Source organism: Trachurus japonicus, chromosome 18 (assembly GCF_045865225.1).
Source record: "Trachurus japonicus isolate A0001 chromosome 18, Traja_1.0".
NCBI lineage: Eukaryota > Metazoa > Chordata > Actinopteri > Carangiformes > Carangidae > Trachurus > Trachurus japonicus.
The window spans coordinates 13,884,587-13,902,952 of record NC_140924.1 but is presented as its reverse complement, the minus strand read 5'-3'; the positions used below and the strand labels follow the sequence as shown (position 1 = coordinate 13,902,952).

The window sequence follows — 18,366 nt, the reverse complement described above, 5'->3', positions numbered from 1 at the left end:
TCCATATTGTCTGAGTGTAAAACAGGAAGTGTGTGGATTCACTCTGATGTACTGACTTGTTGTTGTTGTTGTGTGTGTGTGTGTGTGTGTGTGTGTGTGTGTGTGTGTGTGTGTCAGGACGTGAGCTGTAACGAGCTGCAGTGTTTGCCTGCAGAGCTCGGGCAGCTCGAGTGTCTGAGGGACTTGAACCTGCGGAGGAACCAGCTCACCACTTTGCCTGAAGGTACGGACCGACTGACTCCTGTATGTGTCCTGTTGGTTGTCCAGATTGAACCCACCGTGATGCGTTTGAGGAACCCCGATGAAAACTGGGGATGTTTTTTTGTGTTGTTGCTGTGTCTATACAAACCAATCAGAATCAGAATAACTTTATTGATCCCTGAGGGGAAATTGTTTTGGTACAGAGTCTGCCAACAAGAAAAATGAAAATATGAAATGTAATAGCCTTAAGAGTTAGGGAAAACAAAGAGTTGGCAAAGACAACAATATGGGTAGATAATAATACTTCTAAAATAGAAAATAAATACATAAAAATAACAATAATACAGATGTAAACTTTGTGCACGTGATGTGATTCTTCAGTGGAGTTTGTACCGTGATAATCCAAAGTATATCAAAGTGTTCTTAATAACTTTATTGATCCTTGAGGGGAAATTATTTTGCTTCCAATAGAAAAATTAAAATATGAAATGTAATACAAAAAAGTGAAGAAAAAACAAACATATGGGTGGATAAGAATACTTATTAAATCAAATAAAATACATAAAAATAGGAATAATATAGTACCTCACCACTGGAAATATAAATATAGTGATCTCTAATGTAGAAACTCATTGATTTTAATTGATTTTAATTGATTTCTCAACAAATAACAAAGAAATGACTCAAAACAAGTTTCGCTTTTATTTTATCAAAACAATTTAACAAAATCAAACTCAATTTCACCTCTGTGAAAAGTGTTAAGGTGCAAACTGGTCAAAACAAGGATGTCTTTTCCACTGTTTATATAGTCACCATATCTTCAGCGATGTGCAGTGAATGCATCAGTCGTAGTTCAACAGGAAGTGATTGTACGGTTTGTTAATGAGCGTTAACGAGCTGTAGCGTCTCTAGTTCGTCTCCCACTGAGCTGCTGCTTCTGCTCAGCGTGCTAAAATAAATCCGTCTCAACAGCCTTTGAATGAACTCAACAGCGACAGCGACCTGTGGTGCGTTCAAGGTCAAAACTGAACGACTGGCCGGACTGTTTTTGGGAACTAACGCTGAAAATGGTGTTGTTATTCGTCTCTGTAAGAGGTAAACGAGGGATTACCCAATGAAAAAATCTAGATTTCCATTTTCTCAGATTGACCTAAAGCCCAGATATGAATCAATCAATAGAATCAATTGATCGAGCAGCTTTAGTGGAAACTTTAATTGCTTCATTACTGTTGAAGCTATCGACTGTTTTCAAGTGGGAACATTGAGCTTCTTCTTCTGACTAATGGGTCTTTGCGCCATTAGAGGCTCGTGCTCCGAATCAATAGGAGGAAATGGAAATGAAAACACTTGTGTTATAAACAGGAGGAGTTGGAGCTGCGGCGTGTGATGTCAGTGTTTATCGCTAAACTAAAACCAGCTGAGGGGAAGTGAAAGAAGTTTTTAAAGAGGTGTTACAGAAAATCTGGACCCGTCCGACGACCCGACACCTGATCAAATATCAGAGGTGGTTTTGATATAAAAAAGTCGACATCAATAAAGTGTCAGATAACTTTTATCAGCAGTCAGAGTCTCTCACTTTCTCTGGCTTAGTTTCACTCACTGTTTATTTTAAACGGCTTCCTCTTTCTCAGCCTGCAGGTTTTTCACAATAAAAGACAAGGCTGCAAGGCTTTTAATAGTTAATTGTGTTTGAACGGTGAAGACAATGGAAGTGACAGTTGTTCAGCTTAAGGACTGAGTGAAACAATCTCCTCTAAAGCTCTTCATAAAAGCAGATTTAATCCTCTAATGCATAAACTCGCACAGAGTGAGGATGAATCCAGTCGCTGCAGCATTTGTCTGGAATATTCATGTTAACTGTTTATGTATCAGTGGGGAAATTATGACCAAATTAAATTGTTCTACTTTGAATTATGATCTACCTACTCCTAATTATACAGATTGAATTATTACAAGTTTCTAGGTGTTATTTTAGAAATTGAATTGAATTGACTCGAAATCTATTTTATTTTTTAAATTACTTCTATTGATATGCAATCTGCATGTCATTGCCTTGTAGTGACATGTGCAATGACAATAAAGTTGAATCTAATGTATCTATTGTAGTTTAATTTATTCATTTTTTCCAATTAGATTTGAATTAAATTAATTTATTTTTAATTTTGTTGAATAAAATTTTATTTTATTTTTTCTTCCTTTTCAATTTATTTTATTTTATTTTACCTTATTTTTACCTTTTTCCCCTGTAGTGAAGTTTGTGATAGCCAGACTCTGTTAGGAGTAATGAACAGCAACATCCACGAAAATCATCAAAGCAGCAGAAAGATTTTTTTTTTAAAACCCAAAAACTACAACTTTCAGTCAAGATTTTCAGAATAAAAGCACCTAATTCTAACAAGTTCATCCCAGCACCGACCGTTAACTAATCTCTTCCCTTGTTTCCTCCGTACAGAAATATCCGAGCTGCCTCTCGTCCGGCTCGATGTGTCCTGCAATCGCATTTCCCACGTGCCCTTGTGCTACCGGCACCTGCGGCACCTGCAGAGCATCACGCTGGACAACAACCCGCTGCAGATGCCGCCGGCTCAGATCTGCTCCAAGGGCAAATACCACATCTTCAAGTACCTCAACATGGAGGCCTGCAAGAGGAGCCAGGAGGAGCTGGAGAGACACCTGAGGCCCACGGGCTTCAACAGCTGGTGAGCAGCACAACACAGTGTTAGGGCCACGTTTTTCAAAATAAAAGCCTCAATATTTTCATATAATACGTCAAGCAACCAGTAAAAATGCTCTGGCATTGACAGAACTTATGAAATTTCACCTTTAAAGGTATAATATGTAGGAATTCCCCCCATCTAGCGGTGCGCATATCTGAACGTATTCTTGATGTTGCATTCACGTGAAATCGGGCAGATGTCAGACAGACAACAGACGCTGCATGTAACAGGATAAACAAGCGTCTATGTAAACAAGTGGTCCGCCAGCACGAGGCAAAACAATACAGGCGTGACAATATGTTGTCATGGTGATGTCGTATTGTTTACCCGACCCACGTTTTACCGGCTTTCTCTCGTCGAGTAAAATGACATCCGGTTGGTTTGCCGACGGCCGTCTGCCTGACTGCACCTGAATGCAACACCAGTGCCTCCGTCCTTCCTCACACTACACAGTGGTGACAGTTTTAACAGGCCGAGCCCACAGCTCCGCTGAGTTTCCGTGGTTACCTACGGTCACGCTACCACTCAACGTAAAAAATGGCGATTCAACATGGCCGCCTCGGTTCGGTGCGTCGCCCACTTATGTATTTGTAACGACTTGTAACAACTCATTCTAACGTATGAGAAAGCTTTCATTTGTATGCGGGTGTGATTCGACTTCAGTGAAATACGTATTTATGAAAGAAATATTAAATTTTTGCTAATTAAAAGCCAAATAAGTGACATACTGGGGCTTTAAAACACCATAGTCCCTAAAACTACAACTTTATCCTCATTATATTCCAACATTGCCCTGTCGATCAGTCTATCTACACCACCTAACGTCCTAATCTGTCAAAATAAAAGCAGGGAGCAGTGAGTAAGTGTTGTTTACGGACGGCGGCAGCTCCTGCAGCTGAATATTAAAGGATCGCTGGCGTGTTTTCACCCACACAACGTATTGTTTTACCGGAGGAGAAGTGAGGTGGTGACGTCTGAACTCGGAGGAAGCCGAGTCTGTTAAACATTCATGAGGCTGAATGAAGCCTCTTGTTAGTTTGTTCTCATTAAACACACAGAGCCGAGGACGGAAATGTGGCAGAGGAAGAAAAACACAACACGCCGCTGAACTTCAGACTAACGACCCCCTGTGTGTGACAAAGCTGCTGCTGTGTGTGTGTGTGTGTGTGTGTGTGTGTGTGTGTGTGTGTGTGTGTGTGTTTTAAACTGTTCTCTGCTTGTTTCTGTGCAGCCTGTCGGACCAGGAGCTGTTCACAGGTCAGTTTGGAGGACTGGACTCTGGCTTCAACAGCGTGGACAGCGGCAGCAAGAGGTGGTCCGGGAATGAGGTACAACAACAACAACAAACACACATGAAAATACACACAAAAATACACTCATGCCACATTTGAGATATAAAAGTTACAAGTTTTTAATGTTGTTACGACAGGAAATCATCACTTCTCCTAAACTAAACCTCAATACTGTCCAAACCTACGACAACAGAATATATGTAGACACTGACACTGATGAAGTGTCGGACATCTTTATTTTTCAATTTTTATTTTTCAATTTTTTTGTTTTATATTATATTCTTTTGTTCTATTTTATTATTTTGTTTTATTTTATTTTGTATTTCATGTCATTTTATATCATTTAATCTGATTCTTCTTTATTTTATTTTATTTTATTGAAGTATTGTTATTTTATTTTTATGCCTTAATATATTTCAATATAATTATTTTATTTTTTAATTTAATTTAATTACTGTCCGAACCTAATTGAATTACACAATATCTCTGTTCATCAACCAAATTAAGCTGCAGCTACAGACTTTCTGCCTTCTAGCAACAAATAAATGGAGCTATAATATAATATATATTAAATATATATTAAAACAAAGAGAGAAGTGAAGTTAAACAACCTGGTAACTTTGTAGATTAAATCTGAGGTCACGGGTCTTGATTTTCCAACATATTTAAAGTTTCACAAACCAAAAAGATGCTAAAAGTACCAAATGCATTAATTTGAAGCTGGAGCGAATAAACTGTCAGAATGAAAAAGCATGAGACTCGAACACACCACAGTTTTAACAGGATGTGTGTGTGTGTGTTTCTGTGCCTCCAGTCGGCCGACGACTTCTCTGAGCGGTCGCTCCGCATGGCCGAGGTCGGCAGAGACCAGAGGAACCTGGAGGAGGAGGAGGAGGAGGAGGCCGGATCTCCTCTGGAGGGGAACAAAGGTGAGACAGGTGTCGGTAAACTGTGTTCATTAAGGAGTTTATATGTCAATCAGAGAAAGTGAAACATCTCTCCTCCTCCTCCTCTTCCTCTTCCTGCTCTCAGTGAACGGAGAGGTCGAGCAGCTCGAGTTCATCGACAGTATTGTGACGGAGGAAGAGGAGGAGGAGATGAGGACGGACCCGCCCACGCCTCCTCTATCAGCGCCTCCTCTGGTACCGACCGCTCACCGGCCGATCTACAACCGTGTCGTTATCTCGCAACAAGAGAAGTCACTGATTGTGTCTTTGATTCTTTTTTTCAACAGGATGAGAAGGAGAAATCTTCATCACCGCCAAACCAGGACTCAACGATACACAGGTAAGAACAGAACCGATGATCAACTGAAGTGAGTTTATATGGTGAAGCAGTAAAACAGGTTCATAGAACAACAAAACAAAACGAGTTTATCAGTGCAAAGTGTTGCTCAGCGCTGGATGTTAGAAGGAAGTCTGACAGGTTCATCACTACAGGTGTGTTCAACCGATTGATTGGTTTCGACTGATTAAACGGCTCCAACTGGACGTTTTAGAAGTATATAGATATTTATACAGTAGATGAAGATATTTGTAGATAAAGTTGTGACCTGCACATTCACCACGCTATGAGATAATAACTGAACGTTACGAGACAGAGTCGTTTTAGAGGTAAATTAGCGATTTTGCATGAATTCGGTGGCAGTTTTTCAGCAAGCAGTCTCTGCATTTCCCTCTAAAACAACTCTGTCTGGTAACGTTCTGTTATTATCTCATAGCGTGGTGAATGTGCAGGTCACAACTTGTCCACCAGAGCGTTTTGGAGTTGTTGGATTGTGTATTTGATGAGTTTGATGAGGGAAACCAAGAAATCCCATTAGCCTCCGTAGCGTAGCTCTGAGCAGCTCACGGCTCTGCTCCGCCGTTCTAAAAATATCTTGCACCGACAATTAAAGGTAACAAACCTACTCCTAAAACTATAGGGATTATAGCAATGGGCCAATTTGCCAAAATGTTGAACTATCCCGCTTTGAGTGCTGAATTGAAGACGTTTCATCCAAAAGGCGTCTTCAGTTCTAGAGACTGGTTGGGTTCGGGTTGTGTAGCTTGATGTCGTTGGGTGTCACAATGGGTCCAGACCTGTTTGTTGGTGGTTCTGGTGACGAAGCCTCTGATCAAACCTCCATTGGACGACCTTGACCTGCAAAGTCCACATCAAACCTTTTCTATCCAAGAGGACGGTCGGATCGGCTATTAGATCCAGTCGGCCAGTTCAGGTAGAAGGACGAGCCTTTGGGTCAACGATGCAGCTCGAGTAAGAAGTCGTGAAGTCGGCCATCTTTTTCTGTCCTTAGGGACGTTCTGGACTCATGCTGTTGGTTGTTAACGTCTTGCGTACCTCTGCCTTTGGTTGCACCGTCTTCATTACCTGCATCGTCTCCCAGCCAAAGGGTTTTGGAGATAAAAGGCCAAATCATTTGCATTACACAAAAATATCGGCTTAAAAAGCTAAAAAAACATGAACATCGACACCTAAACTCCCAGATGGCTGAGGAGGCCGAAACCTCCAGGAGAAACGAGGAGGAAGTGGGATGTTCTGGTGGCGGCAGCAGCAGCAGGTGTTTGGAGGAGTGAAGGTGTCGATCTGATGTAGGAGGTACGAGAAGGAAGGAATTAAAAAACAAAACAAAAAACAGGACTTGACCTCCGTTTCAGCTCGAGCTCTGATGTGTTTACGTCTCCGGTGCCAAGTTGTTCCAGTAAATGTGAAGACATTTACATATCTCTGCTCTGATCCCCTGACAGTCGCTCCATTGTAATCCAGCAGTCGGACTGTGGACTCAGGTTTTATCACTTTTTCTCTCTTTTTCCGCCCTCGTTTTTTACACAAGGTCACTTCACTGGCTGTTTGAAGAGCTGGGAAAAGTCAATACTCTGCCGTTCCCATTACTTTACACTCTTCATGCTGCCTGTGTGTGTGTGTGGATGGTTCACACTGACTCACACATGATAAAGTCGATTTTAAACTGTTGCATAAAGGTGTCGTCCATCTTTATTCCTGCACTTTGCAGTCGTTAGTTGTGTTGTTGTGCGACTTTTTATCACAATGCACATTTCTTCAGACAGACCAGACTGCTTTTTGTTTTGTTTTTCAGCCTGTGGAGCAACAACAAGCAGCTTTTTATTATTAACTATTATTCTCACATTGATTGAAAAAAAAAGCCTCATTAATCCTCTCACACTTGTACATGATTTAGATTTAGTAACCCGACCACGCGTCCGTTTCCCCTGACGACGAGCCTTGGCTTCCAGTTTTGTTCCAAACAAACGGATGTTGCCGATCTCGACCTCCGATGTTTCCTCTGCCAGATTAAAAATAGAGTCCACACACACACACACACACACACACACACACACACACACACACACACACACTGAAAATGGAAAGTCAACAAACACAAACCAGAAGCTGTGAAAGACTTTTTATTAACACAAACCAGACTTCAGAAATTAGTTTAAACCTCATTAGATTCACTTTATGTGGAGTGTTTTTATTGGTTATTATTAAACCTAGATGTATTCTCACCAGTATTTTTGGATGCACTCAGATTGTTGTGATGTGTTTGAGCTGCTCTAAAGACCATAATAAGAAAAACAGAGATAGAGCAGCGAGTATGAAACAATTAAACAAAAAGCAAAGAAGACAGATGAGTGAATGTACTTTTGTTTCTTTTTGATAAAAATGGTAATTGTGCTTTTTGTGTTAATAATTTGTTCTCATTATTATTGCTGTGTCTTAATGGAGCTCATGTTAGAACCACAATATAATGAGCTTAGACTGATTAGATACAGTCCAGTTATATTATTAATATTATATTAAACCATTAAAGGCTGAGTAAATAATAATACAATTTATAAAGTGAACAATGTTACAAAGTGAGATAAAACCAACAAAAGCAAGAACACATTTCTTGATGCATTTCTAATCTACGACAGAGTATTAGGGCCACATTGTGAAAAAAAAACAAAAAACACAGACTTTGAGAATAAAGTCGTAAATTTACGAGAATAAAGTCGTACATTTCCTACGAGAAAAAAGTCATAACATTACGAGAAGTTTGTGATTTTTTTATTTGTCACTGTGGCCCTAATACTCCGTCGTACTAATCTGCAATACATTTGATATTTTGGTTTGAAAAATCTCCTTTAATCTTATTCATCCTGTCTTTTCTCCGTCTCGTCTCTCTGTCCGTGCAGGTCCAGCCTCCACGTGGACGTCGTTCCCCCGCGGTCGACCTCCCCGTCGCCGCTGTCGCCCTCCAGCCCGACGCTGGAGGAGAGGAAGAGGCCGGGCACCTTGTCCATCTGGCAGGAGAGGGAGCGTCAGCAGCAGCAGAGGGAGAAGGCCAGGTAAACACACACACACAGACACACTATTTACAAAGTATTCTCTTCTACCAGTTCACAAACTGAATAACTATCAGATTTGTTTGTTTATTCACAAGTTTATTTACAGGAACCAAGATCTCCCTCCTGTCACTTTTCAAAATGTCTTTACCTTCACTCATAATGTACATACTCCTGATCCTGATCTTACTCTATATTTACCTTTTACCCGCACATCACACCATCAGTTTAATATGTCCTATCCACCTTTTTCTGAATGTCAAAAACGTAAGCCGGCTTTGCTCTTCCGGTGGAATTTTATGTTTGCGTTTCCATGGTTTCAGTAGTCGCGGTAAATGCATGGATTTTTTTATTTTTTTTTCAATGAAAATCTGTAAAACGCATGGATCATCACACCAGCTTTTAACAGTGGATATCACACACATCGACATCCGTGTTAAAAGCCAGCGTTAATAGATCCATGCGTTTACCGCAACTATGACAACGACTGAAAACCATGGAAACGTAGAAGTACAATTCCACCAAACCGGCAAAACCGGCTTCTGGTTTTGACCATAGATGATGTTCGGAAACTTGTGGATAGAGGTCCTATGTTTTAACTTCCTATTCACTCTTTAAAAAGCAGCTAAATACATCTTAACTTTTCTTGAATTTCCCGCTCTCTCCATATCCCACATCCTTACTCTGTCTTTTTATGATTTCAATCTATGGATTTTTTTGTACCTTATTTCCATTGTCTCCATTTGTTACTGATCACGTTGTTCTTTATCTCTTCGTTTTTCTCATTTTGCTCATACAACGTTGATTATGTATGTACTTTATCACCTTTTTTCTCTATGTTTATCTGTTAGCCATAGAAATAAGGAACTGAAGCCAATCGGCTTTGTTCCCTCCGTGCACCATTGAATATAAACGTTTGCTAAATGAATAAACCTGAACCTGAAAACAAACACAAACACACACAAACACACACAGAAACATTTTGAAAAGTTTTCTCATCCTCCTCCTCCAATCACACGCTCTCCCTGTCAAATCTCTAAATGTGCAGTTTGCTGAAGTCATCGACCAAAACAGGAAGTCATGTGACAGCGACACCACAGACAGGAAGTGTCTCGGCGTAAGTAGAGCACACACACACACACACACAAATACACACACAAACACACACACACTTGAGTTTAAAGTGAAGAAGCAGCAGGGTGTGTGTGTGTGTGTGTGGGCGTCGTCTGGTTAATAAACTGTCGGTGTGTGTCGCCCCCTAGTGGCGGCTCTCCAGAGAACAGCTGCAGCTCCGGCCTGAGGCAGCGATGTGCGGTGAGTATCACACAGTCTCCACATCTGGACTGATTCACTGTTGCTGCTGTTGTTGTAACTCTGAGCTTCTTTTTTTATTTTATTTTATTTTATTTTATTTTGTCAGAGCGCCGACCAGATGAACTCAAGATCTCCGTCGGTGCTGCTACAACGATCCAGCAGCAGAATAGGTACACACACACACACACACCACACACACACCCAAGTCAGACACACATGCACGCACACAGAAACTATTAAAAATTTTAATTTGAGGGACTACAGATGATTTTGTTGGATCTTCAAACACAAAAAAGACTAATAATGAAAATGACTTTTCAACACGTTTAATTTCAACTTGAATCTGTCAGAAGAAACTTTATTTATATCTTTATAGTTGTCACCGAACGTGTGCATCATCAGGTTTCTTGTGTAGTTTGATTTCTCAGAGGAGTCGCAGTGTGAAAATTAAAATGACAAATATGGACGAAGGTCGTTCTTCTACTTCTAACTTCTTCTCCTTCTCTTTCTTCTTCGTCTTCTTGCTTCTCCTTCTCCTACATCTTCTCCTCCTACTTCTTACTGCTTTGTCTTATTCTTCTGCTTTTCTTCCTCTTTTTCTTCTTCATCTTCTTGCCTCTCGTCCTCCTCCTTCTTCTCCTACATCTTCTTCACCTCCTACTTCTTACTTTTTCTTCTTTTCTTATTCTATTTCTTCTTTATCTTCTTGTTTCTCCTTCTCCTACTTCCTACTACTTCTTCCTCTTTTTCTTCTCTTCCTTCTTCATCTTCTTGCTTCTCCTCTTCCTACTAGTTACTTTTTCTTCTCCCTCTTTTCTTCTTCTCCTTGTTCTTTAATAATAAATGAGCTCTTAGTAATAAACTGTAACAGAACCGACCAGTCGTCTTTTCTCTGCCGACGTCACAGTTTGTTCTTCAGTTTGACGGAAGATATTTGAACTTTTAACAGTGAAACTTTGAACTACAGTGTGAACATCTGTCTGACACATCTGTAACGCTGTCGTCTGTAATGTTTTCACGCAGACGTCCCGTCGTCTCCGAAGACGTCTCCTCCTCCCTCATCCGGCCAGGCCCAGAAACCAAACAGCTTCCTGTTCCGCGCCTCGTCCCGCAGCAACGTCAAACCCACAGGTACAAACGGCACAAAACACAAACACACACACACACACACTTTAGACCTTCACTCAGCGCTCAGCTTCATGGCATTCAAACTATGGCATTCACAAAGCAAGGAACTGAAAAGTTGTTCAAGTATATCTCAGTTAAAGAAAATGTAAAAAAAAGAAAAGAAAAGATAGATAGACGAGTGGTGTCCACTGCTATTTTGCTTGTTTGTTTTCTTGTTATTATTATATGTTTCATCATCTTTAATTTTTTGAAATAGAGTATAATATTGGTGTTGATACTAAGCCAATGCAATTATAACAACAGAGAGGGGCAGGTACTATACCTTTTTCTTCATCCTGCTCCTTTTCATTTATGGTGACTATGTGTACATGATGTAAATATGTGCAACCATGTGAAGTATGTAAACCATGAATGGAATAAATCAAAATGAAATGTGTATGTGTGTTTAGCGGTCTTCACTCTGGGTGAGTCTGGTAGAAGTGAATCTCGGACGACGCTGCGTTCGCCTAAAGAGGAGAGACCGGAAATCACACAACTACGGAAGGTAACACACACATTTATAAGATGGTTTCACTTTAGTTTGTTTCTATAGTTAAGAAGAAGTTAGTTTGTTTTGTGTGACTCCGTCTCCGTCCTCTCCCAGACGCTGGAGTCCCGGCTGAAGGTCACGCTGCCCGACGACCTCGGCGAGGCCTTGTCCAACGGCACCGTCCTCTGTCAGCTGGTCAACCACATCCGACCGCGCTCCGTGTCAATCATCCACATCCCGTCCCCAGCAGTGGTGAGTGTGACGGAGTGAGGAGGAGGAGGAGGAGGAGGAGGAGGAGGAGGAGGAGGAGGAGGAGGAGGAGGAGGAGGAGGAGGAGGAGGGTTAACACCTGAGGTTTGGTTTTCAGAGACAGATTAATACAGAATTATACAAGTTAACACACACTTAAGTTTTACTGCTGCAGTGCAGAGACAGAGACAGAGATACATTTATAGATGGTAGATAGATATTTATAGATGAAGATATAGATAATTGTAGATATAGATATTATAGATATTTTGAGATGTAGATATTTATGAATGAAGATAAAGATATTATAGATACTTAGAAATATAGAAATTTATAGATGAAGATATAGATTTTTATATTTATAGATGAAGATATAGATATTTTAGATTTATAGATAAAGATATAGATATTTAGAAATGCAGATATTTATAGATAAAGTTATAGATATTTCGAGTTGTAGATATTTATGGATGGATATTATAGATATAGATAAAGATATTAAAGATATTTAAAAAATATAGATATTTATTGATGAAAATGTAGATATTTATATTCATAGATGAAGATATGGATATTTATGGATGAATATATAGATATAGGTGTTTATAGGTGAATATATAGATATTTATAGATATAGATATTAAACATATTTAGAAATATTGATATTTATTGATGAAGCTGTATATTTAGATGAAGATAGTCATAGATTATAGATATTTCGAGTTGTAGATTTTTTATGGATGAATATATAGATATTATAAATGATTACAGATATATATTAGATATAGATATTTATAGATGAAGATATTTCTACTTCCTCAGGACCATCTCATCCATTCTGCATTAGCTCACTACATGTTAGTGAATATCTGGGATGCGTCCTCAGTCCGGTCCAGTCCGGTCTGGTCTGGTCTCAGTCACGTTAAATCACCTGTTTCCTGTTTCATTTCAGCCAAAACTGAGCTCAGCAAAGTGTCGACTGAACGTGGAGAACTTCATCACTGCCTGTCGTAAACTGGGAGTCCCTGAGGTAAAAAAAAAAAATCACACTTATATTAATTAATAATGGATCAGGTCTATGATCACTATATCAATGATTAAGCCTGTGGATATTCTCATTTGTCCAGGTCATAGTTATATCAAGGAAATTTAAATCGAATGCAGCTGGACTTGGTTATATGTCTACGTAGGTGTGTTTCCTAGACAAATAACCAAGTCCAGTTGCATTCGATTTAAATTTCCTTGAGATATATCAATGATTGATTCACTAGAATCACACAAGACAACACTTAACTCCTCCCCACATTCCTGTAGCAGTTTCTTATTATTCATAGTATGAAATTGATGCTAAATTAAGTTTCACACTCACACACAGAGGATTGGTAAACTTATAATTTCACATGGTGACACTATGTTTGTATGCTTTTATTTTGAAAAGCCTCGTTTATGCTTTCAGCTCTGATGTTGTTGCTCGGACTGATCCTGGTTCAGGTTTTCAGTCCAACGCTCTCTCTGTCTCTCTCTCTCTGCTTTGTGTAACTCTTTGTGTAACTTACATGTATTTCCTCCCGTGTGTCTGTGTGTCTGTGCGTGTGTGTGTCTGTGTCGTCCAGATGGACATGTGTGTGTGCTCCGATGTGCTTCTGTGTAAGCTGCCCGCTGTGCTGCGCTGTGTGACGGCCCTGCTCGCTGTGGAGGTGGAGGTGGAGGAGGAGGAGGAGGAGGAGGAGGCGGGTGGGGACGGCGAGAGGGCCAAGGACCTCCGCCGCCACCGCTCCTCGGCCTCGTCTCCGTCGTCCTCGCTGCTGTCCACAGACTTCCTCTTCTTCTACTTCGCCGCCATGGCCCTGCTCTACGTCCTGTACAGCTACCTGCTCGCCTAGAGGACACACAACACTACACACAACACAAAACTACACACAAACACTACACAAACGCAACACTAAGTACTTATATAGAGGAAGTGCACGGGACTCTGACGTCTCGAAACACTACTACACTGATGAACTGTACGAGAGCAGAGCGGTGAAACGCCTCAGCCTTAGCTTTAGCTTTAGCCTTCGCTCCGTGACACAGAGAGAGTTTGATATTTCCCAGCATGCACCTGTAGATGAGCTGCAAAGTCGAAAATAAATAAATATATATATCCAATTCCACATTTCCCCACAAAACTCTTTAAAAACAAAAACTTGTAAAACTTCACACAGATATCATTATCATATCACTCTCTCTGTGCCACAGATTAAACTCCAGTCTGAGGAAGAAGCTGAAGAGAAATGTGAATGTTACGTTTTTATTTTTATTATTTTTTATTTTTTTATTTTATCTTTGAGGGAGAGACGCAGGTTAGTTAGTTACCATGGCGCCTGGATGTTGTAGTGATATGATAACAGTGCCTCAACCGACCACTTACAGTGTGTTTCTGTGTGTGTGTGTGTGTGCTATGCTAACTGTGAGCAGCAGGGGGCAGCGTCGCTGCATTAAAAAAAAAAAACAAACCCTGAAGGCTTCACGTGTCCAAAAACTGACGGTACAAACCCCTCCGATCCAGGAGGTTGTGTGTGTGTGTGTGTGTGTGTGTGTGTGTGTGTCTGTATGTGTGTGTGTGTTTAAGTATTTTTGTTGTCTCTGGTCTGTTTTGACCAGCCGACTTCATGTTTGTATAAATGTAAACAGGTTATTAAATTATTTGCTTTTCTTTTTTATTTATTTCCTTCTATGTTTTTTGTTTTCTTCTCTGCCTCTTGGGGTTGAATCAGCAAAGGCCTCAGCCGATATAGTTTCAAAAATCAATGTGTGTGTCCATTTGCGTGTACTTTAAATAACAACACACAGACACACACATATAGGTGAATTGGAGTTAATCAATATTCAGTCATTCGGAGCTAAAATAAACCTGTTTTATGTGGTAATGGTGAATAATCGAGTGAAGGCCTCTGCTGTTTCGACCACATGCTGTGTTCAGCTTATCGCTCACAGAAGGTCAATGTCTGCAGCTCTTCAGAGTGGGGATCTGGTTACAGCCGTTATTGGACCAATATTGGGTTTAAGGTATAAAATCAATCAAAGCTTCGAGCCTGTTGGAGAGGGGGAAGTTCGACACTCCTTCGTGTAAAATTAGGACTTTTTCCTGACAAAATTAGGGGGGTTAAAGAGTTTGGGACAAATTGGACGATGACAAAATATGAAAAGAAGTCGCATTTGCATGCCAACGAGAACTCACAATCCTCAGAAACCATTAAAACCATTGAAATTCTGGTTTTACCAACCGGTGGCGCTATAAAACTGAATACTGCCATTTAAATGTGAAGTTTTAGGAGCAGACTTGATCTTCAGTCGTACACTACGAAAACCTTAAAAGCTTCACTGCTTTAGCCTCTCAAAGGTCTTTAGATCACATCGACCCGAGCCGAAGACGACCTGGTTAATTCTCAATGAGCGAGCGAGTGTGTTTGTTTGTTTTCTTCGGTTCAGTGAGTTTTTCAAGCCTCCTAATCCTCGAAAAAAAAAAAAAAATTCCGTCCAATAATAATAATGAAAACAATAAACTAAGACTTTGAGCTGAAAGTCAAAGTAACTTGGGAGACCAACATGAATTATTCATGGGGGAAAAAAATCAATAAAAATCAAATGAATACATCATCTAAAAATAATATTATAGGCTTTGTTGTTGTAGCTGTGGTCGGAGAGAAGCTAACTCCACTCCTAAAGCACTTGAGTTGGACTGATTCTCTTTTCCACCTTTTAAAGGGACAATGCGTAGAAAACTGTTAAATTCATACTATTAACCACAAGGGGGCAGCACATTAACGGGAAGATTGGGCGTCCACTTCTAATAATAATAATAATAATAATATAATAATAATAATAAATGAAGCAGTGACTCACTGTTAGACAGGATGGGGGCCGCGGCTAGCTGGTTAGCATGCTGCAACACTAAAGATGCGTTTGTATTTCCTGTTTGAATGTTTCAAATTTAAATATTCATGTTTTTTTTATACATCGTCGGTTTAAATACATTTTATACCTTAATTTACTTGATTAATAAAGTGTTCGAATTGTAGGTTTATCTTATCCACCATCAAGTTCATGTCCATTGTGAGTCTCCTCTTAAAAAAAACAAAAATAAACCCCGACCCCCCTGACAGACTTTTTTTTACGCACCTGCTGTTCAGATGAAATTTATGCTGTTTCAATTCAAATATATATTTTATAAATGAAACTGGATAAGCCACACACAGTAAGTCATTCACTGGCTTACACCGAGCTATATTCTTAAACATGTTAGCAGAACAGAAATAAACTGTTGTGTTTTATATTTATATGATAGTCTTGTATTATTAAGAATCCTTTTTGAGTTTATATAAATCTATATGTAAAGTTTTTTTTCTTCCTGCTGTAAAGAAATTATTAAAAATGAAACTTGGACCATGTGCTGTTTGTCTGCTCGCTTGCTGTCTTGCTTTTGCTTCCAAGAAACAAAACAAAACTGAAGTCAATATTCACATACTAGCTTTTTATGAAGCTTTCAGTTGCATTTCCTGGTCTTCAGAGGATCAATTTACATGGCTTAAATATCAGATTTACAGTCAAACCACTGCTTTATTTTCACATCTGATTCATTTCAAATGTATGTTAATCAAAAGGACTTTGATTCCCTTCAATCAATCAATCAATCAATCAATCAACGTACTCCACTAACAAGTTTCCAACTCAACTGCTCTGCTGATATATTCTTACAACACAGTGTTCAACAAATGGTTCAGGAAATAATGATCTCTACAAGTTGGACTATCTACAGTTCATTCAGAAAGTATTCAGACTCCTTTGCTTCTTTGACATTGTTATGTTGCAGTCTGAAGCTCATCGATCGACAATCAATCAACAGAAATGACTACAAATTTATTAAAAACTGAAACCTGATACAACAAAATTATATTTTACAAGCAGCTTAACATATTTTTCTTCTGTAGTTTCTTGTATTTTATAATTGAAATTAATTTTATTATTGGGTGGTTTAATGTTGTAGCTGATATATCATTTAGTTTTAATTCATCAGAGGCAGATAAATATATTGTTTTCAGGTTGCTTGTCCATTTCAATTCACGCCTTCAACCTTCACTCATACTCAACAGTGAACTAATTAGATTTGGGAGGTCAAAGTTAAAAGTTTTGAGTTTAATATCTGCTGAACGACCAGGTTGATCATTGATAATGAGCTCTGTGCTAACTCACTTGACAGCTGTTATTCTCTCTGTTGTCCACTAGGTGGCGCAGCACCATCTCTTATCAAACTTGTACAGTTTTTTCTTACCCATTCAGGAAAAAGCTCATGGGGCTTCATCTTTTCAACCATGAAATTAGTTAAGAGCAATTACTGAACTCAATTTTCTGAAAACCAGGGAAATTGTTAACTTTATCATAGATTTAATTTATTTTTTACGTACCGTAGATTTAATTCAACCACTGTTTTGTATTTATTTTCACAAGTGAAGTGTTTAAAGAACCCAGTCAGGTGAATAAGAATAAACTGGCATCATGTTAGCCTGAAATAGTCCATGAAACACCACAACCTCTCTGTTTTATACCGTGAGTGAGTATGTGGTTGTGTTTTTGTTTTTTTAATGTTGTCGTCTTGTTGCTCGTTCCGAGGGGAAATGTGGAAGTAAGTTTGATTTAATGGCTTTCTTCGATTCAAGCCTTGAGGCGACAAACGCTCCCAATATCTGACATGTTGTGTGGATGTTTCTGAGATTACACGATCTGCTACAGAATATCACCGAGCATGTCTGAAGAATGTGTTAACTCCTTCACCGCTGAGATGTCCTTTTACATTCACACATCAACAATGCTTCCACACTAGCAACCAACACTGTTTGTTATGGTGTTTATCTGAATTCTGCACCGTACAGCAATGTCACCAGTTAAAGTCCTTGTGAAACTCAACCGAGGCTCAAAACGACTGTTCACTTTGGTGGCACGAAAAGACATTTTTGAATTATAAATTAAATCTTTTTGGGGACTTCCATGAAAATACCATGAAACTGTGGTCGCAATTGCTATTACAGCTTAAAAGGGGGGTTTTCAGACTATTTAGAAAAAGAGACCGAGTTCGAGGACATGGTTTGCCAAGCTTAGCATAAAGCCAGGAAATGGAAAGGGATAACCTGGCTCTAGCTACAGCTCTTAGTACCAAGATTTAACTTCATTATTTTCCTTCATTGCTTAATCAATCGAGTTAATCAATCAAGTTTATGTATAAAGCACATTTAAAAACAACCCAAGTTGACCAAAGTGCTGTACAGTTAAAAATGAAGGCATAAGCCAAAGAATTGTGAAAAGTGATAAACAGCGACCAACAAAAGATACATACTATAATACATACAGAGACTTCCTAACATTACCATAAGCATTATAGCTACGCTACACTTCTGTTCAAATGACAAGACTATTGTAATATAGTAAAACATGTGTGATCGTTTTTCAATTGAAACATTGATAATGCCCCAAGGTTCACAAACTAACTAACTGCTAAACAACAAACTTTTGGAAACAAATAGTTTAACAACCTCTACTATTACTAAAAA

At 39.3% G+C, this 18,366-nt stretch overlaps 2 protein-coding genes across 2 annotated transcripts in view; one reads left to right on the top strand and one right to left on the bottom strand.

The window, feature by feature from the left end:
* The window catches only part of lrch4 (leucine-rich repeats and calponin homology (CH) domain containing 4), a 38,738-nt gene extending 25,013 nt beyond the window's left edge, over window positions 1-13,725 (top strand). The window contains exons 4-19 of the mRNA XM_085806299.1: window positions 118-223; window positions 2,654-2,900; window positions 4,150-4,246; window positions 5,025-5,139; window positions 5,243-5,352; window positions 5,445-5,497; window positions 8,410-8,562; window positions 9,608-9,676; window positions 9,822-9,873; window positions 9,980-10,043; window positions 10,897-11,005; window positions 11,449-11,545; window positions 11,645-11,782; window positions 12,732-12,809; window positions 13,393-13,675; window positions 13,707-13,725. Coding sequence (XP_085662425.1) covers window positions 118-223; window positions 2,654-2,900; window positions 4,150-4,246; window positions 5,025-5,139; window positions 5,243-5,352; window positions 5,445-5,497; window positions 8,410-8,562; window positions 9,608-9,676; window positions 9,822-9,873; window positions 9,980-10,043; window positions 10,897-11,005; window positions 11,449-11,545; window positions 11,645-11,782; window positions 12,732-12,809; window positions 13,393-13,662 — 1,758 coding nt within the window. The 3' untranslated portion in view covers window positions 13,663-13,675; window positions 13,707-13,725. The remainder of the gene's footprint in view (window positions 1-117; window positions 224-2,653; window positions 2,901-4,149; window positions 4,247-5,024; window positions 5,140-5,242; window positions 5,353-5,444; window positions 5,498-8,409; window positions 8,563-9,607; window positions 9,677-9,821; window positions 9,874-9,979; window positions 10,044-10,896; window positions 11,006-11,448; window positions 11,546-11,644; window positions 11,783-12,731; window positions 12,810-13,392; window positions 13,676-13,706) is intronic.
* Window positions 1-18,366, bottom strand: part of LOC146968871 (uncharacterized) — a 216,141-nt gene that overhangs the window by 76,569 nt on the left and 121,206 nt on the right. The gene's annotated exons all lie outside the window — the stretch shown is intronic.